At 43.2% G+C, this 21,492-nt stretch overlaps 1 protein-coding gene, 1 long non-coding RNA gene and 5 other non-coding genes across 13 annotated transcripts in view; 2 read left to right on the top strand and 5 right to left on the bottom strand.

The window, feature by feature from the left end:
* LOC114432161 (ELKS/Rab6-interacting/CAST family member 1-like) overlaps positions 1–21,492 on the bottom strand; it is a 104,318-nt gene that overhangs the window by 25,633 nt on the left and 57,193 nt on the right. For all 7 annotated transcript variants that reach the window (XM_028399994.1, XM_028399993.1, XM_028399996.1 and 4 more), the window contains one exon: positions 6,761–6,908. In XM_028399994.1, the coding sequence (XP_028255795.1) occupies positions 6,761–6,908 (148 nt within the window). The remainder of the gene's footprint in view (positions 1–6,760; positions 6,909–21,492) is intronic.
* On the bottom strand, positions 4,535–4,645 carry trnal-caa (transfer RNA leucine (anticodon CAA)). The gene is made up of 2 exons: positions 4,608–4,645; positions 4,535–4,580 (listed from the first exon to the last, which is right to left on the bottom strand). It is a non-coding gene; the product is annotated as a tRNA-Leu (tRNA).
* trnar-acg (transfer RNA arginine (anticodon ACG)) lies at positions 11,590–11,662 on the bottom strand. The gene has a single exon. It is a non-coding gene; the product is annotated as a tRNA-Arg (tRNA).
* trnae-cuc (transfer RNA glutamic acid (anticodon CUC)) lies at positions 12,080–12,151 on the top strand. The gene has a single exon. It is a non-coding gene; the product is annotated as a tRNA-Glu (tRNA).
* trnar-acg (transfer RNA arginine (anticodon ACG)) lies at positions 12,515–12,587 on the bottom strand. The gene has a single exon. It is a non-coding gene; the product is annotated as a tRNA-Arg (tRNA).
* Positions 12,663–17,339, top strand: LOC114432163 (uncharacterized). Its single transcript, XR_003670231.1, has 3 exons — positions 12,663–12,757; positions 13,018–13,093; positions 16,672–17,339. It is a non-coding gene; the product is annotated as an uncharacterized LOC114432163 (long non-coding RNA).
* Positions 14,105–14,177, bottom strand: trnar-acg (transfer RNA arginine (anticodon ACG)). The gene has a single exon. It is a non-coding gene; the product is annotated as a tRNA-Arg (tRNA).

Genomic DNA, 21,492 nt, shown 5'->3' with positions numbered 1-21,492 from the left:
GAGATCCACAAAGGCCGAGACAAATATTACACTACACACACAAAGACAACACACACATTCACATACAGTGCGTAGACTTTTCTCTTTTCTTGCCCCTTTCATCTCCCATTTTTTGCTCTGACATAATCTCTTTGCTCTTCTGATTTCTTCCCTCTTGCCTTCTCCTCCTCTCCTTCTCTCACTACTCCATCTGTTTCACATGTTACAGTTATACTTCAGGTTTTACAGTAGGCCTGCACAGAGTGGGGGAGTGAGAGATAAAAAGCAAAGACGGGAGTCTAAATCTGGCAGTCTTGTACAATCTAAATCCCCTTAGCCTCTCACTGAGCCCTGCAAGGAACAGGGGCTTAAGCAGGCCAGACTGAGGTTTGTGTGTGTGTGTTAAACTTTATGTGCTTGTTTGAAAACTAAATGAAAGACTGTGAAGCGAACATCATGCTGGATTTTGTGTATATTTAGGACAATAAAATTTTGTGTCTCTACAAGACATACTAAAAAAAGCCTCCACTGGTCTGCACACACATTATTCATTTCCTTGATTTCTTAAGACAGCTTTAAAAGTAAACACATATATTTAAAACAAACGTGTAAAGTAAACAGTTCATCTTCAGGCCACATAAGTGCAGAACAGGGAGTCTCCATGCCACCTGCAGACACACAAATGCAGCTGTAAAGGTGATGTTTATTTGTCTCGGCTTTTCACTTCCGCTCCTCATCACAATGTCCTGTATTTTTTTTTTAAACTAACAACACTATTACTACAACAACAATAATAACAGCAGAAGCCACAGAGGTTTCAACAGTTAATAATGCAGACAACTGGCTCTGCTTGGTGTCAAAGTTCAGAATTTAACCCCTGCAGCAGGCTCATAAAACAGACTACACACTGGAGCCTGAATAATTTTCTCCAGCTGCACATTATCTGACTCACTGATCAAAAAACCCTGTTATGAACTATATGATCACTGATAAAATAATGATCTTCTTGTTGTCTCATTACAACATTAACCTTTAACGACATTTAAGCAATTTCCCCCTGGGATCAATAAAGTATTTCTGATTCTGTGAATTCTGTGAAGCCCCCCCTCCCTTTATAGGTTAGGCATACACTGTATGAGACAGCACAAAGTCAAAATAATGGTAATAGTGCAGGGAAACTGACCAGATACACGTCAGTATTATGTATGTGAAAGTGTGTTTATTTCACAAATTGTACTGACTGAGCGTCAAACCAGCACTTCAGGTGGCATCACGGAAGCTTCGGCCATAGTCGAAGTCTTAGTCTGTTTTTGTTTTCCATCACCCTCTTTATGATTGTGGAAAGACCGTTCAGCAGTTTGTTTCAGCGATGCAACATGCAGCTAGTTAAATACACTTTTCGTTGATTGTTAATTTTAAACCGATTCTGTTTAATTGGCTAACCTTACTGTGGGAGGAGCTTACTCTAAACGGGTATACAGTCACTGGTTGCCCATTAGTTCCCCATCTACCTTTTTCCTCTTTGTTTTCATCCTTTATATGTTTTTGTTAAATCTACAGTGCCCAAAGTGTACACAGAGAAAGACTAAAAGATGTGGACAATAGCAAGGAGGAGAGAGTTGGGAAGAGGACAAGCTGTATCAAGAGCCTGCCAAATTTCTGATCTCTCACACTCCATCCAAATCTTCACCAAACACACTTTATCTGCCTTTGTCCCTTCCTTTCCTTGTCTCAGAGCTTTCTGTATCTAAATAATCCCCAGTTCCTCCCTTTCCCTTCTTCCTGTCGTTAACCCTCCATTCTCTAATTCACAGTGATTTCTCAAAGGCTGTACCTACACTGCACATTTGTCTCTCTTGCTCCCCATTTCCTTAATGATCACAGCTTTACATTGATTTAATTCTTCTCTCCCACCCACAAGCTTCCTCTTTCTTGCCCCCTTCACCTTTGAACTGATTGACATGTGCATGTTTCTGTAGTTAATTGTCTGATGTTTTTCCCTGTTTGTCCGTGCAGAATCACAAGTAAACACAGCTGTAATGGACGAAAATTGATACAATTTGTGAATCGGTGTCATTTGAATGCCAATTGCACCGTTTCGCACTGAAGATAAAAGCCGGATGTGGCTGGGTCCTTTGCTGAGTGTAAAAAGGAATGCTAACAAACAACTCTAGCTCGTTACAAGTGAACAAATTTAGTAATCCGACTATGGAGAAACAGTTAGCAAGATCGTTAGCTCCAGACCTCATCAGTAAAAGCCTCTTTTGAGAAATGAACGGCAATTCTGAGAACAAAATGCTGAAAAAACTACCAATCTGAAAATATTTAGGAGAAAAAAGATGGGGTGGAAGTAGAGACAAGAAGCAAAGGGGACAGAAGAGGTGTCCTCATTTTCCTGTTGGCCATTTTTACATTTCCCTCCAATCTTTAATTATCGGGAATGCTGAACTCAGCTAACTTGTTTCTGAGCCAACCTCTTAATCTAATCATCATACCATTTTTTTCACTCCTCCTCCTCCCTTATACCTCCCTGCGTCTCCACCCTCACCCCCCTCCACCCATTCTTTGTACAGTGCTGCTGTAACCTGCTGACAGCAGACAGAATGAGAAACAAATGATCACAGAGTGAAGTGAGGGGTGGAAACTGCTGAATCATGCTTAGAAGAAAATTATTTCATTGTGATAAGGCTCGGGGGAACATTAGATTAGATTATTGTTTCATATCTCTCTGGTGGCACAGAAAGAACCTTCACAGATGTCTGCGCAGTTATCAATAATGAAAAGTTGCTGAGTCATGGTTGGACAAAAACTATTTCATCATGATAACAAATTAGATTCCCCTCTCCCCCATTTCTCTATCAAGAAAAGAAAACTGTTGATAAGTTGAAAATTACAAATGATAATGAAACATGTCTGAGTGCTGTTGGGAATAATTTCATTGTGATAAGTCTCTGTGGAATATTAAATGAGTTTTTTTTTAGTTAGCAGCAACAAGCAAGGTTATTGTAATTATAATTAAATAAGTGTGAGGAGAGAGAAACAAACTAATTAAACCTTTTTATAAACCCTCTTTGCATACATTACAGAGATTGTTACAGTTTCTGTTCACTGAATTTGAAGTTTATTACTTTAGATTTTTCCTAAGTAACTTTAAAGCAAAGCTGTCATACATTTAAAATTTTGAGGCTGTAAGCGTAAACTGTATATAACCATGCAAAAAGCTCTCTGTGGGAGGCTGTGCCCGTAGCCATTTTGTCAGTGTCACAATCTGCCTAAACTCCAAATACAGGCAAAGAGATGGAGTGTGAGTGGAGCTGAGGTGGGCGAGCAGTCACAGAAACAGGAAGAGAAACAGAGAAATTTGAGTCAGCACTCACTTCGCGTCATTCAGAGTGTTGTGCCAATATTTTATTCTAAGCCTAAATCTGATTCAAACATTTAAAACCAGAACTTTATTTTGTACCACAGTCTTTGTTTCTGCTGTTAAGTTTGCCAATTTAACACAGGGGTGTATTTACATTGAAGTTGCATGTTGTTGTCGTGTTAGACTGGTTTAATCAGGGAGCATTGTTTAATTTCAAACCTGAAAGAAAGGGAGTAAGAAAGGGAATAACGAAATGTTATTTAAAATTTGACCACACAACATGGGGCTCGACCCCACGACTCAGAGATTAAGAGTAGACCTAAAGAGCTGAAGGTGTTGGCTTTGAGAATGAAACATGTTTTGGCACCTTTTGTTCCATAATCTGTGATTATCTACTTAAATTCCTTCTGAATTTCAACATGATCTAGTTTAGCAACATCTTACAGATCCATCCACTGATACAAAGAGCCAAAGCCTTTAAAATGTCCAGCCACACAGGTGTGGAGTCCACAGCCACACATACAGCTACATACAACCTGTAAATGTTAAACACATGTGTCTCTCACATGGACAGATGGTGATTTATTCCTCACCTTCCCCACCCCTTGTTCCTCTTATTCCATTTCATAAAATCTTACAATCACTCTTTCTTCTCTGTGCCTTCACACATGCTTTACCACATTTTCACTTGCTCACTTTAGTATCTCTCTCTCTGTAATACTGCTGAAAAACATTAGTGTGAAGAGGAAGGAGACCGTGAGAATAAGAGGGGAGAAGAGAGTGAGGAGAGCTGAGGTCACCTTGATCTACAGCCTTGTGCAGTTGGAGCGGGTCAAAGGCCAACATGCAGGAAACGCTTTCAGGGACACAGTTATTCTTTAACACACACAGGTGTTTTTTTAATGTGTGCAGTCGAAAACAAATATTCTTTCACTTGTATCTACACTTGTTTTAACTTCATACTTGCTTGGCCATCCTGACACATAAATATTTTTGTTGTCAGTAAAAATGGACAAAACACACAAACATCTTAATAGTGGATCCATTCAGAAGGTTTTTTAGTCTGCTCAGTGAGTAGTTTCCTGTTGGTTTTGGTTGGATTCGTGCACTTTGATGGAGTACCTTGTTTGGGACACCCAAAAACTAAATGTAGGTGTTCATTTATTTTATCCAAAACTGCAGATAAAAGGTTGTCAGGAGTGGGATTTGAACCTACGCCTCCATTTGGAGACCAGAAGACCCTTGAGTGAGGAAGGAGCTCATTCTTGAGTCTGGCGCCTTAGACCGCTCGGCCATCCTGACCACTTTATGTGCTGCTGTTCTATAGAAAGCAGCATACAGGCTGGTAACTATGGTTACCATTTCCACAATTTCTACAAATGGTAGACAGTTTCATCTCAGAGTTTGTCTGTGTTGAGATGGCAAAATATTGAGAAAAAGACAGAACCAGAGCACCAAAGTGAAGCCAAAGATGTGAGTCCTTCTTCTATTTTTTATGCTATTTAAGGTTGAACATTCTTGAGCCTTGCTGACTTATTGAAAATGAAAGTCTTTCTGGTCCCTCAAGGATTGCTGATTCCAATAGAACAAAACTATATAATATACACTTTAATCTGACAATTTACACTGCATGTGGCATGCAGTGTTGCATAGGTTACTGTGGTGTTTGAACCCAAATTAAGACCAGACGAAGGCAGAACTCCATCACCTGACCTCTGATTAACTGACACAAGGTGCTCTAGTGGAACTTTAAAAAGCTGTCAGGTGCCACATGTGAGCCAAATTTACAAGAATGTAAATCTAATACAAAGTTATCTTGCCAGCCCATAGTGTTATTATTTGTGTGATTGCTTAGAGTGAACTTCAGTACCTTTTCATCTTCTGTGTTCTCTGTACTATTGCTCTTTGCTCTTTGCCCTCTGACTACCTGTCAGGTAGGTTATCAGCGCCAAACACCCACCAAAGTAAGCACGACATGGTTACAATGCAAACACACATGTGAACAGACGCACACAGGAGTACTGTGGAAGTCTCGGCTGTGATCCATCATTGAGTGACTGAAAATTATGACACTACAGAGAGAACGAGAAAGTGAGAGAGAGGGGAAGAGAGACCTGTGGTGCAAACTTGCTCACACCATTGCATGCGCAAACACACACTGGCAGCAGCAGACAGTGGAGTCTCTGTGTTGTCAGTAACCACCTTCGAGACCCTGAGGTGTCATAAATGACTTCAAATAGAACAGAGAGAGAGACGAAACGGAGGGATGAGGATGGAAGAGAGAGAGAGAGGTGATGCTTGTTATAATGACTTCATTTGACACAGCTACTCTCTAAAGCTGCTTCTCTTTTAAACACAGATCCAAACACTCTTTGGTGCTTAGATTTTTATTTTTCTTGCATGTACAAAAACTGATCTAACTGAATCCTTTTGACCTTGTTCCATCCATTAAGTGGATTTTTGGCAATATTCAGTAACTGGAAATCTTTTGTCACCAAAGCTTCATTACTTTGTATGTATTTGAGTGGATCTGAGGATAAAAAAAAACTAACAGCAGTTCCGTCCATGGAAACTGAGGAGAAAATGAAAATGAAGTTCTCCATTTTGGATGTGGTTTATTGTGCAACATTATCAGGTATAGTTGACAGTGAGTTGTAGTTGTTGCCAGATATTAATATCTCATTAGTACCTTTATGGCCCATACATAGGGTAACGATGCATTTGGCCACTAACAGTGACCAAACCTGACTGGGGAAGTTAATAAAAGTAATACCACATATGGATAGAAGGGAGAAGTGAAATGAAACCCAACTCCCAGTAGGCTTATCCACTAAGGGGTTGGTTACTTCACTAGACCCATGAGAACTTTAACAGTGTGTGTGTGAGTGTGTGAATAGACCTAGCGTAAAACCACACAGGCATTTGGTCATGTTTATATCCTTGTTTTTGGCCTGGCTGAGTGTGTACATATCGGTGTGTAACCATATCACTGCAGTGACGTGCAAGGTTTTGTGTGCGCATCTGTGGACAGAACATTTACATAAATACAAATTCATAGGAAAGCGTTTGTCGCCAGAGATTGGCTGAAGATCAGAATTCAGTCTGTGTTTGTGTGTGGATGTGGTGTCGTGCAGGACTGGTAGGTTAGTCCTAAATTTACCCTTCGTGGTTGGAGGGCTGTGGTCACATCTGGACTCAGTTTCTCTCTGCTTCTCTTGTTTTCTTTGCTCCCCTCATCACTGCCACCTCACCTGTGCTGCCCCTGCTTTTATTTACCCCTTTCTAAATCTGGTTCCTACATTCCTCTCTTTACCCCCTTTACCCTCTACATCATTCAATAGCAATACTCCCCTTTAAATAATAGATCAGAAAACCCAGGTGTGTGCTTCTGTGTCAGATTCATGCTTTTAGTCCTACCTGTTGTTTGAGCTGTTGAACCAGACTGTCCTTCTCTCTCTTTAGAGCTGCCACCTCTTCCTGAGTTTTCTTCTTCTTGGACGAGGAGAGCTCTAACAGTGCAATGTTGGCATCTTTTTCACTTATGGCCGCCAGTAGTGCTTCTTGCCTGTACGGAGAACAATCATATGTGTAAAATAAAGGTATAAATCGACACTTGTGTGCCTTTCACTAATACAAAGTTATACCAGTAGAGCAAAAATAGGTTTTGTGACAAGAGGTCCTATACTGATTTTAAGCATTCTTGACCTGGTTTTGTCCTGAAACATTGAACCAAACATTGTTGGAAACAGTCTTACAGCATTTATCCTCCAGCCTGAGGTGAAGGTAGATCGAGTTAAATGGACAACCACAGACAAAAGTCCAGCCATCCCTGTTTTTTGATATAGCAGCGGCCCTACTCCGAGCTCCTCTCGGGTGACTGAGCTTCTCACACTATCTCTAAGGGAGCGCCCAGCACACCCTTCGAAGGAAACTCATTTCGGCTGCCTGTATTCGCGATCTCATTCTTTCGGTCATTACCCAGAGCTCATGACCATAGGTGAGGGTAGGAACGTAGATTGACTGGTAAATCGAGAGCTTCACCTTTTGGCTCAGCTCCTTCTTCACCATGACAGACCGGTACAGCGACCACATAACTGTGGAAGCCGCACCGATCTTCCTGTCAATCTCCCGCTCCATTTTTCCCTCACGCGTGAACAAGACCCCGAGATACACATACTCCTCCACTTGGGGCAGGAGCTCTCCTCCCACCCAGAGAGGACAAGCAACCTTTTTCTGGTCGAGAACCATGGCCTCAGACTTGGAGGTGCTGATTCTCATCCCAGCTGCTTCACACTCGGCTGCAAAACAGTGCACACTGAAGGTCCTGGGTCGATGAAGCCAACAGGACAACATCATCTGCAAAAAGCAGAGATGAAATCCTGAACCAGACCCCCTCCGGTCCCTCGCTGCGCCTAGAAATTCTGTCCATAAATATTATGAACAGAACCTGTGACAAAGGGCAGCCCTGCCGGAGTCCAACAAGCACTGGGAAAAGGTCTGACTTACTGCTGGCAATGCAAACCAAACTCCTGCTCTGGTCATACAGGGACCTAACAGCCCTTAACAAAGGGCCACAGACCCCATACTCCCAGAGCACCTCCCACAAAATGCCGCGAGGGACAAGGGCGAAAACCACATTGCTCCTCCTGAATCCGAGGTTCGACTATAGGCCAAATTCTCCTCTCCAATACCCTAGCATAGACTTTCCCAGGGAGGTGTGATCCCCCTATAGTTGGAGCAAACCCTCCGGTCCCCCTTTTTAAAAAGAGGGACCACCATGGTCTGCCAGTCCAGCGGCACTGCCCCCGATTGCCACGCGACATTGCAGAGGTGTGTCAGCCAAGACAGCCCCACAACATCCAGACACTTAAGGTACCCAGGGCGAATCTCATCCACCCCTGGTGCCTTGCGGTCGGGGAGCTTTTTGACTACCTCGGCAACTTCAGCACAGGTGATAAATGAGTCCACCACTGAGTCATCAGCCTCAGCTTCCATAATGGAAGGCTTGTTGGTGGGATTAAGGAGATCCTCAAAGTACTCCTTCCACCGTGCAACCACATCCCCAGTCCTAGGTCAACAGCTACCCACCTCCACTGAATATAGTGTTGGCAGAGAACTGCTTCCCCTCCTGAGGCACCGGACGGTTTGCCAGAATCTCTTTGAGGCTGACCAATAGTCCACCTCCATGGCCTCCCCAAACTCCTCCCAGGCCCGAGTTTTTGCCTCGACAACTGCCCTCGCTGCAGCATGCTTGGTCTGCCGATAGCTGTCAGCTGCTTCAGGAGCCCCACAAGCCATCCGGGCCCGATAGGAGTCATCCTTCAGCTTGCCGGCATCAAATGTCCCCAACTTCCCTCGGAATCTGGGTGAAGCTCTACCGGAGGTGGGAGTTGAAGATCTCCCTGGCAGAGGGTTCTGCCGGGCCTGTCCAGCCTCTTCCCCTGCCAATGGTTCCAACTCACCACCACGTGGGCGTTGACGTCTCCCAGCAAGATGACAGAGTCCTCGGTCGAGGCACCATCCAGCACCCCGCCCCAGTGACTGTAAGAAGGTCAAGTACTCTACACTGGCGAGCCCGACTATATCTAGTCGGTGCCGCTCGGCCTCCCACACAAGCTCAGGCTCCTTCCCCCCCAGTGAGGTGACATTCCATGTCCCCAGAGCCAGTTTCTGTGTCCAGTGATCGGGTCGCCGAGGCCCCCGCCTTCGACTGCCACCCAATTCACTACGCACCGTCCCCTTACGGTTCCTCCCACTGGTGGTGAGCCCATGGGAGGTTGGCCCCACTTCGCTCCTTCGGGCTGAGCCCGGCCAGGCCCTGTGCGGAAAGGCCCGGCCACCAGGCGCTCGCATTCAAGCCCCAACCCCTGGCCTGGCTCCAGGGTGGGGCCCCGGCTACGCCATACCGGGGACGTCACGGTCCTTGAGTGACTTTTCTTCTAAGGGGTTGTTGAATGGATTAAAACCATAACCGTCCTTTTGGCTGGAAAGCAATTTGCAAATTAACACTTTAATTTTGAACCCACAGCATGTCAACTAGCAGAGGGAACTCCTCTTCACTGAAGCACCACATTGTGATTTAAGAGGATGAAAATGCAGCAGTTTTACAGAACATCATGGGGCTCCCTCATGGAAAGCATGGTGCAAACTATGTAATCAAGATGTTCCCATTATAATTATGGTCATGACCTTTATCACACATTTTGCTCCTCTTGATTCATCTGTCTCTGTAAGCAAAGGGCCAAAAATAGCATAAAGGTTACATCTAAAAAAAATGCAGAAGAAGCGTAGTAACACAATGGCACACATAACCATATAAAAACACACAAGTATAAAAGACTCTCCACACTGTCTCCTGCAATCTACTTGTATCTGTTTTCTCTATTTCTTGAGTTTGTCAGGTTGACAGATAGACAGCATTCCATGTGGTCCAGAGGCAACAAGCCGCATCCCATGCGTCCCATCAACCACAGCTAAGCGTCTTGCAAGGACACCCAAGTTTGAGAGTTCTCAGAAATGTGTCAGTTGTAAATAGGAATTTAAATCACCACAGCTTTTTCACAGTCTCATAAGGGGTTGGTCAAATAATAACCCACACACAAACACATAAAAAGAAATCATTTTCAGTTTCTGGATTACAGTATTAGGGTGTAGAGCATTTTCTCCACCTGTAGATACACACTCAAGCCAAAACTTAATAAACACACACAGTACACTGATTACTTTGTAACATGTTAAGATCTGGAAAATATTAGATGGTGAGTTAAGTCTGTTCTTGTAGTCAACATGTTGGAATGCAGGAGAAATCGGTGTACAGAATGATTAACCATCGACAAGTGCAAACTTGTTAAGGCTAGGTTGGGTGATATGGGTCACCAGTGACCATAAACAGGCATCAGTGTGCTGGAACAAGATGTGTCCTTGCAGCTCCAAGTTGTGCCAGTCACCACAGGGCATCGTCAGAGCTCGTGTAGAGCCCAACCCTCAGTGGGTCAGAGCTTTATTTTAGCATGTGAAGGACCAGTAGCATACTTGGCAGAGGAGGTCATAAAGTTTTGGCTTATCAGTATATAAACACATACATGCACAGACATACAATTATCCAGATGCACCCAGAAATCCACGCTGACACAGACAGAGGTATATTTCATTTACATTTTTTACATTCCATTTGTGCACTTTTACTCTTTGGCTCAACACACAATTACACAGACACAGATACAGTGGTGCAGGGAGGAATGCAGTGATGAGAGCATCTAAATGAAGACAGATTATATGTTTGGACTGTGTGAGACCCATGGATTCTTTGGTCAACCTCACTGACCAAACTGTCAGTATATGAATGTCCCATCATGCATTCTAACTGTGGCACTCCTGTCAGGAGCAGTGCCTGGGTGCACTGGCCACTGTCAGACTTACAATTGCTTATCAGTGGTGGATATTCCAATTTTGTAAACAAGGCTGAAGACATTGTGATATTAATGATATCTTTATGTAACACGATATAGACTTACAATACTGCGTGTTGATTAGATGGACATTTTCATTCCTGTCTTCCAGACTTTGAGACACTGGAACACTGTCACAGTCTTTTCCTTTTCTTTTTTATATAATCATTGCTACACACACACATGCACACACATATACACGGACACAAGCATGCAGAGAAGCTAATGGAACATTACTCTTGTTAAAGCTAACAGTGCGTCTAGTTTTATACCATATCTGAGAGTTACCTGCCAGCACATGGTGCTTATAAACCCCTGGTGATAAAATGATATTTATTCCAGATGCACTCCTCTCATTCTGGGCCTCTCTATGGCCCTCCCTTCATCTTTTGTCTGACAAACACACACTTAAAACACTTTCTGCTTGGCTGTGGCTGTCTCAGCTTGCAAAGCTAAACACATTCTCATGACAAGTGTTAGTTGTGGCTACTGCTGTTGCCTAGTAATCATTAAGTGTAGCACTTTTTTGCTAAATCTTTACATAATTCTACTGTCAAAGGGCACTTAAAACATAGTATGCTCTCAGCATTGCTGGCAATGTGTCCGTATCATTGGAAATAACAAAGACAACAGAGCCAGCAATGTGAGGAAGAAAAGGTTCCCAGTGGATGTGCTGCCTTAGCTATGTAACTCCCCCTTGAACTCTGTCCTTACTGCAGCAAAATGAGAAACAAGGTAGTATAAAGGAAGGTCTGCAAAGACTTGTTGTTGTCTTTAATGGTCTTTTTAAAAGACATGCGAGCCAGCCAGGAGTCGAACCTAGAATCTTCTGATCCGTAGTCAGACGCGTTATCCATTGCGCCACTGGCCCACAGCTGCACCATGCAGCTGCTGCTGCTGCTGCTGCTGACATGAATAGCTTCGCACAGTGGCTTCACCCCTCCCCCCACCAGCAGCTCAGCATGCTGCTGAAAGCATGCTCTGTGAGGGTAGCATACAAGCAGGGTAACAGCTCTACACTATACCTATCCCAGACATTCAATTGATTGAGCTTGTGTAAAATGCATTCCAGAAATTATAACCACTTTGTCATGCAGAGAAACTGAGCTGAGTTTTGCTTTGATCACAGCCAAGGATACACCTGACTGTGTGATCAAGTCCCTTGTATTGCAAAATAAGCTAGATGACTCGTGACAGATTAAAGATGTGGTATAGCTGAAGAACTTTACGTTGTAGGCTTAGGTCAGGTTGACCTCCACTATATGGGTGTCCACAACACAAAAACAGGTCCCTGGTGGTCTAGTGGTTAGGATTCGGCGCTCTCACCGCCGCGGCCCGGGTTCGATTCCCGGTCAGGGAACACTTGCTTATGTGTTTTGGTTACGGTACATGTCTAACAACACAGTAACTGAACATGATTTCATATCAGGAACACAATTCCAGGCTGACTGGACACTTTTGCCCTCAAAGGCTTTGTAATAACTCAAAAAATATGAGGGTTCAACGAGTCTGCATACAAACTGAGCCAAGTTTTACTTTACTTAAGCGCAAGAGTACTAGTGGTTATCAACACCTTCCCTCAGTAATAATGAAATAATAAATCAAGGTTAGAGAGAGAAATCAGAGACTTCTGCCTTTAAAGGTCTATTTTTTTTCAAACAGTCACAGCAGATAAAGCTGGCATTTTCCATTCAATGAAACAGCAACGAAAAGAAAAGGTATGCGAGCCAGCCAGGAGTCGAACCTAGAATCTTCTGATCCGTAGTCAGACGCGTTATCCATTGCGCCACTGGCCCACAGATACGCAACACCCCTGCTGCTGCCGCCGATATAAATAGCTTTGACGCATACGGCTCCGCCCTTCCCCCACAGTAGCTCAGCACGCTGGTGAAAGCATGTCTGAGGGCAGCGTAAAAGCAGGAAGAGAAACAAACTACAGAGCTGGCTTTTGTTGGCAAACTTACAGGTTTGTTTAAGATCTTCATTAGTAAGTACAAGAAGGAACGTGATCACAGTCCACAGCTGTGAAGATGTATGTTTAACATGGTCAGTACGAGGATTGTAGGTGCTGAAATAAACTCTAGAGACTTCCTTAACAAGTTTATCCCTACATTTATTGTCTCGTCTGTTCAGCTGCAGTTTCACTTATTCTTTGTTAGTATCGCTGCATTTCTGTTCTCATTTCTGCCCTCTACCTCTGCACCTCCTCTCCCTCTCTGTCTGCAGAGAAGATGGGAAGAATTCTTTCCGTTGTTCGGCCGTCGTGTGCCATGATGTCATCGCTGTGGCGACAAGGCAGACAGTAAGCAGATATACACAAACGCACCAGGCACCTGACCCCAACCCCAGCACACACACACATACATACATGAAGGGGCTTTCTCTCCCTCCTAAGACCACTTACGGCCCCTCACTTTATCAGAAACACTAATGCCTGGTCTTAGATCACTCACATATTTCTACACACACCAAAGCAGCTTCCCGTGTGTGCTGCATTATCTCTTTCATGCAGTTGCACTTTACTGCACTCCACTGTGTGTGTGTTCAAGGGACAGCTGTACGCATGTATGTGCTTATAAGGATGTGTGTTTTCTGTGTGTGCATGTTCACAGGTTGTCTGTGTGTATCCCAGGATGTGTGTGTGTGTGTGTGTGTGTGTCTTTGAGTGTGTGTACAGCAGACTCAGTCCAGTGTGACATTGGCCAGTCTCTGTCTAAGACAAACACAGAGCTATTTTAGAAATAATCCCCTTTCTCTGCTCTCTGTTTCCGACTGAACAAAACAGCTCTCCATTGTTTTCTGTGACACTTTCTGCTCTGGTTACACAGCAGGCTGCTTGTGAAGCAGGCAGAGTTTACACTTTAACCCCTGCAGTACGTGGTGCGTGTCAGGCTCAGCCTCATTTCTGCAAGGGAGGTTTCCCTCTACATGTTACACAAATTGGAGACTCTCTATTTAACTTATATATCAAGAAAGGCTGGCCCGAAATGTACTCCACCCAAACTGGACAATTTTAGGGAAAAAAGTGAGCTTTGAGGTGAGAGAAATCAGCAAACAAGGAATTTCAAAATATTTGATAATTTTGCAGCAGTTGGAGGAGGTCTGAGGTCCTTCTTATGTGATCCTAAACTTATGTAGTGTAAAGTTTTGAGTATAAGCATGTTTTTTTCAGCTGCTAAAGTGAATATAGGTGGGTGTATTAAAGTGCTGCATACAAGTGAGGTTGAGAGACCCAGCACCATGAGCTGCTGCATCAGCAGGCATCAGCTGGTGCTGCCATTTTCCATTCAACACGGAAAAAAGAAAAGATTGACGAGCCAGCCAGGAGTCGAACCTAGAATCTTCTGATCCGTAGTCAGACGCGTTATCCATTGCGCCACTGGCCCATGGACGCCAACAACAACAACCGCTCTCACCGCCGCGGCCCGGGTTCGATTCCCGGTCAGGGAACTTCTTATATTATGTACTATATTTGGCTTAACGAGATTTTTCTTTATACACTCAACAAAAATATAAACGCAACACTTTTGTTTTTGCTCCCATGTTTCATGAGATGGACTTGAAGATCTAAACTTCATTCCAGATACACAATATTACCATTCCTCTCAAACATTGTTCACAAATCTGTCTAAATGTGTGATAGTGAGCACTTCTGCTTTGCTGAGATAATCCATCCCACCTCACAGGTGTGCCACATCAAGATGCTGATCTGACATCATGATTAGTGCACAGGTGTACCTCAAACTGCCCACAATAAAAGGCCACCCTGAAATGTGCAGTTTTGTCTCACAGCAAAATGCCACAGATGCCACAAGCATTGAGGGAGCGTGCAATTGGCATGCTGACAGCAGGAATGTCAACCAGATCTGTTGCTCGTGCATTGAATGTTCATTTCTCCACCATAAGCCGTCTCCAAAGGCGTTTCAGAGAATATGGCAGTACATCCAACCGGCCTCACAACCGCAGACCACGAGTAACCACACCAGCCCAGGACCTCCACATCCAGCAGGTTCACCTCCGAGATCATCTGAGACCAGCCACTCAGACAGCTGCTGAAACAATTGGTTTGCATAACCAAACAATTTCTGCACAAACTGTCAGAAACCGTCTCAGGGAAGCTCAACTGCATGCTCGTTGTCCTCATCGGGGTCTTAACCTGACTCCAGATCGTCGCCGTAACAGACTTGAGTGGGCAAATGCTCACATTCGATGGCGTCTAGCACGTTGGAGAGGTGTTCTCTTCACGGATGAATCTCGGTTTACATTGTTCAGGGCAGATGGCAGACAGCGTGTGTGGCGTCGTGTGGGTGAGCGCTTTGCTGATGTCAATGTGGTGGATCGAGTGGCCCATGGTGGTGGTGGGGTCATGGTATGGGCAGGCATCTGTTATGGACGAAGAACACAGGTGCATTCTATTGATGGCATTTTGAATGCACAGAGATACCGTGATGAGATCCTGAGGCCCATTGTTGTGCCATACATCCATGAACATCACCTCATGTTTCAGCAAGATAATGCACGGCCCCATGTTGCAAGGATCTGTACACAATTCTTGGAAGCTGAAAATGTCCCAATTCTTGCATGGCCAGCATACTCACCGGACATGTCACCCATTGAACATGTTTGGGATGTGCTTGACCGGCGTATACGACAGCGTGCACCAGTTCCCACTAATATCCAGCAACTTCGCACAGCCATTGAAGAGGAGTGGACCAACATTCCACAGGCCACAATAGACAATCTGATAAACTCTATGCGAAGAAGATGTGTTGCACTGCATGAGGCAAATGGTGGTCACACCAGATACTGACTGGTTCTGAGTCCCCAGACCGCCAATAAAGCAGAAACAAAATGCACATTTCAGGGTGGCCTTTTATTGTGGGCAGTTTAAGGTACACCTGTGCACTAATCATGATGTCAGATCAGCATCTTGATGTGGCACACCTGTGAGGTGGGATGGATTATCTCAGCAAAGCAGAAGTGCTCACTATCACACATTTAGACAGATTTGTGAACAATGTTTGAGAGGAATGGTAATATTGTGTATCTGGAATGAAGTTTAGATCTTCAAGTCCATCTCATGAAACATGGGAGCAAAAACAAAAGTGTTGCGTTTATATTTTTGTTGAGTGTATTTAGAACTACAACTGAACTCTAAAATAAAATGAGTCAGAAAAATATATTTGTATGGTGCTTATTAGTCACCACTGAGGGAGCATTGGCTGAGCTGCGGCACAATAACTTACTGTATTTTAAAATGAGGAGTACATCTAGAACATGCCAACAAGAAGCCCCGAAGATAAAAACATGTCATCTGTATCAGAAACTCAGATTGAAAATTTATTTAAAAGACTGAATTTAAAATTTCGATGCAAAAACAATGATTATAAATAAGAATCCTGCTCACTGCTTTTGCTGTTAAAAGAAAGGGAACAGAAAGACATGGAAGCAAGACTGGCTAGAATATTTTAGCAGAAGAAAAAGTGTGATTTTAAAGAGAAGAGGGAGCAAAGGATAGATGAGAGGAATTCAGGGAGGGCACAGCTGGCTCTCAGTGGTGGGTAATACTGCCTGCAGGCACACACACAAATACAGAGGTAGCATTGAAATGTGGATTGAAGAAAGCTGCGATAAAGGGGATTTTTCATTTTTCCTTTCTTTTCTTTCACTGTTGTTGCCATGCTTTTTCTCTCCTTTACTGACAGTTTTTGTCTGATAAGCAGGTGGCTTATAGCTGACACACACACATAACTACACCGCCGCAACTGTCTGTGTTGTTCATGACTGTGCATAATCAACTTGCAATTGGTAAGTAAAATTAATTCTGTTTCTAATTCCTCCTTCTGTTTTTGCTTCTCGCTCTTTCTTTTTCTTTCACAGACACACACACAACCATGTACAGCGATCTTTGTGAGGACATCCACTGACATCATGTATTCCCTAGTCCCTTAGCTTAACCTTAACCATCATAACTAATTACCTAACCCCAACCCTCAGTGATCTAAACCCAATTATAACCTTTACCCTAAAACCAAGTCAAAAACCCTCAAACCGGACCAGCCAATGTCCTCACTTCAATGGTCTACCACACAGTCTGGTTCTCTTAAAGATACAAGAGCACACACACACATTTCTAGTTCTCAAAAGTAGGATCCTGCGGAGCAGTGTTTCTTTCCCAGCTGACAGCTCCTGTCCTGCGGCAGACAGTCAGTGAGGAGCGAGCCCCCAAATCTCATCTGCTTTCTGCTAACACTCTCTCTTTCTCTGTCTCGAACACACAAAACCACCATTAAATACAACAAAATTTTACATCTGACATTTAGTCAATACTATACGCATAAAGTAAGCCTTTGCTCCACTTTGCCCTTCTCCAACGCCCACACATTATGGTTTATAACTTTACATGAGAAAACACAGTGGGATGAACACATGCACACACACTCACACACATCAGAGCAGGTTTTCTGAAACATTTGTTATTACTGGGCCGCCATGTGTGCAGCATCAAAGTAAAGAGAGCCAATAAAGCTTTTGGTTTAGTAAAGTATTTACTGCGGCTCTCCCCTGCAAAGGTGCCAACACAAAGTTGCACTGCACTCGATTATAACAGGGATTATTAGAGAAAATGATCGACACCTACCACAGTGGTTATGTGCATTCAAAATTCTGAAACTGCTCTCAGGGGCCACATTAAACACATCAAAGGGATAATGGATTGTTGAAAAGCAAGTGTAATGATAAAATGATCATTGGGAATTATAGTTAAAATGGCGTCTGGGCTTTTATTCAAAGCCAAAATCAAAAATGTGTTTACTGATCTGGAAACTTTTACTTGTTTATAAAGTCTATAAAAATGGAGAAGGGCTGGAAAAAATGGATTTACACACTGTCAGCGCAACAGATTAAAGCAACCCGACGTGTAAGGATTTTTAGTGAGAGGTGTATGTATGTGTGTGTGGTGTCTTAAACTATAATAGAAGTGGGTCAGAGACAGTGGACATGAATGATTTAGTATGGAGAGAGTAGATGGGATGAGAGACCATCACAGTGAAGTGTTAGGGAAATAGGTTAAAGCTGGTGCATAGGATGGCTGTGCGTAAGTGTGTGTGTGTTTTGAGTGTTTGAGAGGGAGAGAAAAGCTCCCCTCAAGGAGCTGTTGTACATCAGAGAGGCTTAAAAAAAGAGAAGACTTACATACACACTCACAATCAGTGCACACACACACAGAAACAGCCCTGACAGGGAAGGGAATAAAAAAACTAGAGGATTTGGAGGGAAAACAAATCAAAGAGATGCGAACGGGAGGGAGAAGGAAGGTAGAGAGACAAAGGCAGCATAAGGGGAAGAGAGAGAGAGCGAGAGCAAAAGAGAAGAGGGCAGGTGGGACTACTGCATGACAGAATGAGGATCTGTTCTTGACACATTTCCCATTTTTTTTTTACTTGCATTTTTTCTCTCTCCTTAAAAAAACTTCTCTGGTTCCCTCACCTCTTCCTCTCTGCCTGTCGCTCAGACACACATTTAAAGCACACACACTGTGACTAATAAGAAAAGTGTAAAAATGCATTATCCATGGTCCGCGGGAGCTTGCTCTTTCCACGGGACCACACACCCTCACATAAACTGGTGTGACTAAAGATGCAGCTCTTTGTCTTTACTGTGGTACATTACAGTTAATCCATTTCTACGCTGTGCTACTGAGACCAAGACATCTGCTTACAATCTGTCAGCACCAACTGCAACACTGACCAGTGACACCTGTGATTCACAAATGTCCACTAAAGCATAGACATGTTTTTTTTGTTTTTAAATAAATCAGATGTAATGCAAAACGAGCCAATCTGTCAGTCGTCTCCTCTGCCTGCCTGTCTTCTAGTTTTATTATTTCCAGAATAGAAATGTAAATGTCTGGCACTTACACATACAATCAGGGCCTTGTTTTGTTTTCTACTTTCTGATATGTTTTCCCTCTTCATTGCTCCCTCTGTGTCTTTAATTGCTGTTTAATGGTCTGTTTGATGGCCTGGCATGTTCAACCTGTAATCAGTTCAGGAAAACAGGGAAGTAAAAGTTTTGCCGCATCCCTTTTTTTTCCTCTGCACTTGTTTCTTTTGGACCTTATCCCCATTATTCATTTCTAATTCATCTCAAATCAAATGTAACTGGTGTAATAAATCTGCACTGCATGCACAGATTGCACATAAAATAATGCAATAACAATACACGGAGAAGAGTCAGCAACATAAAAGGAAACTTTTCTGTGCTGAAGATCACTGGTTTGCAAGGCTTCACAAAACCCTGTTATTTAAATATAACTTCTAACAGCAGTACATCTTTTATTGCTTCTGTTTTTACTGAATCTGATCTTTCCCTCAGTCTCTCACAAGGGAGAAGGGGAAAAAATCAAAAGGGACAAGAGGAAGAGTACAAGACAAAAGGGCAAGAAAAGAAAGCACAGAGAGCAGAAGAAAAACAGAGAGACTGAAAGCAGGGCGCCCTGATTTGAGCTTGTAAGACTAAGTGTCAAAACCGCATGCCCCTTTTTGTCATACTAAGCTCTCAACGTGCCTGTCACACACACACACACACACACACAAACACACTTGTGCTGGCACACTGTGGATTAATCTCATTGCTGTCTGAGAGGATCAAAGTGTGTCTCTGTGTTTGCTGCCATAAGCATGTGTACATGCATTTGCGTGGGAGGATGTATTTTTATGCACATGTGAGTGTGTGTACATGTGTGTGTTTGTGTGTACACATCTCTGAGCATTCCTCCGGGAATGAAAGCTTCTGAGCAATCATGCTGTCTCGTCTGGTTTGTCTAAGTGTGCATTCTGAAGGCAACATGTACTTCTATTGTTAGTGATGTGATAGCTGACACGGTGTGTGTGTTTTTATCCTATTGTTGGTGATGGCTGTTGCATTGACGGAGCTGTTGAAAATAGGATCCTTGCTTACACACGCATCATTGATTAGTTTCAGTATGTAGTGACAACGGTGAAGACACACACAGAGATAGTGAGAAATGCAGCCTGCCAGACGTAAATCAGTCGATAATGACATTTCCAGACAGGTTTAGAAAGAAGGGAGAGAAGAAGGATGTAAGAAGATATGAAGAGAAGAAGCAGAAGGAAGGAAAGATGCAGAGAAGGTAGAGGAGAGAGAGGAATTCCGAAGGAGGGGATGGCAGGAATGAAGGGAGGGATGGAGGAAAGGGTGCAGAGGAAAAAGGTTTGAGGGTTCCGTAGCAGGCAGGGAGGGGAGATAAAACAGAGAGCAGAGCAGCGAAGGAGAAATAAATTGAATTTATAGCATTCACCTTGAGGCATCAGCCAAGGTTCTCACTGCAGGAGGCTGAAGACAGCTGAGCAACTTAGTGTGTCTGCAGACTTTCTTTATAGCCTAATTGCGCATGTGGCTTAAATGTGTGTAAACAGACACAAACAGCACAAGTTACTTCAAAATGAAGAACTAAAAACAAGAAATAGATGGGTTTTCCTTCCTCAAAATGGACCTGGCTCTGCTAAAAACTTCATTTTGATTTGTTGAAATGGCTTTTCTATGAAAATACAGAAGAAGAATCTGTTCTAGAACACCCAAATTAGCTGGGAATTTAAAAAAATATATTCTGAATCACCTCCTAATACCCAATCATCACTACTGCTTTCACTGCCTGAGGCTGCCTCCCACACACACACAGAATGAATGACTGAAATATCATGTTAACAAAAGTAATGTGTTGCCCATTGCTGAAAGCCTTGACCATTTTGCATTGCCAAAGAAAATTGCTGAGCACATTGCTGCCTTGGTTTCTCTTTTCTTTAGTAATAAATAGCTCTTTGAAGCATCATTACTGTGACAATCTCCATAACAACCTTGCAAATAAACAGAAATCAGCATCTTACTGCTTCAGAACATTTGTTGCACTTCTGATTTTGACGCTAATAAAAATCCTACATGCCTGATTAGCTGCTAAGAAAATGACTAATAAATCAGTGTTGTGCATGAATATAAGGGAGGACGACATCACGTAATTGGTTATACATTCAATATATACACCGTAATCTGAAAGATTGATGGATGAACAGAAGGAGCGAGAGAGACGAAGATGAAGGTAATATAATTTCGTGATATCACGCCGTTTCGTTGGCTTGAGTAAGTTGTTGTTGGACAGCTGTCTTTCTCCTCTTAGCTTCCCCTCCTTTTCTGTTTGCCAAAAACAACATTTCTGCTTCTCTTTCTTTCATTTTATTATCCTCCTACTGCCCCCCCTCCCTTCCAAAAAAATTAGATTTATAATTCTTGCCCTGACCTCTTTACTGTCTTTTCTCCTCCATGTTCTCCTCCATCCGCTCTGCACTCCTTCTTCCTCTCCTTCCACTGCTCTGCCTTTAGACCGTTCATTTTTTTGCTACCCTTATTTTAGCTTTAAAATGCTAACACTTTCTACGTCTGTGAGAACAGTGCCTGCACAGCTTGTACAATGGATACCTTGGTGACAATGATGCCAGAGAACCAACATTCCACTTGGTCAAACCCTATCATACCAATTATAGACATATGTAAAATGAGGCAGGCTTTAGGTGATGACTTGCTGTTTGCTTCATTCAAAAATATTTGCAGAATTGCTTTTATAGCTTTTATAACAAAATCAACAATCAATTACAGAAGTTTCACTCCAAGCCGCATGTACACTGC

The sequence above is a fragment of the Parambassis ranga genome, chromosome 2 (assembly GCF_900634625.1).
Source record: "Parambassis ranga chromosome 2, fParRan2.1, whole genome shotgun sequence".
Lineage (NCBI taxonomy): Eukaryota > Metazoa > Chordata > Actinopteri > Ambassidae > Parambassis > Parambassis ranga.
Note: the sequence above shows the minus strand (reverse complement) of the source record. Positions and strands in the feature narration are given on the sequence as shown.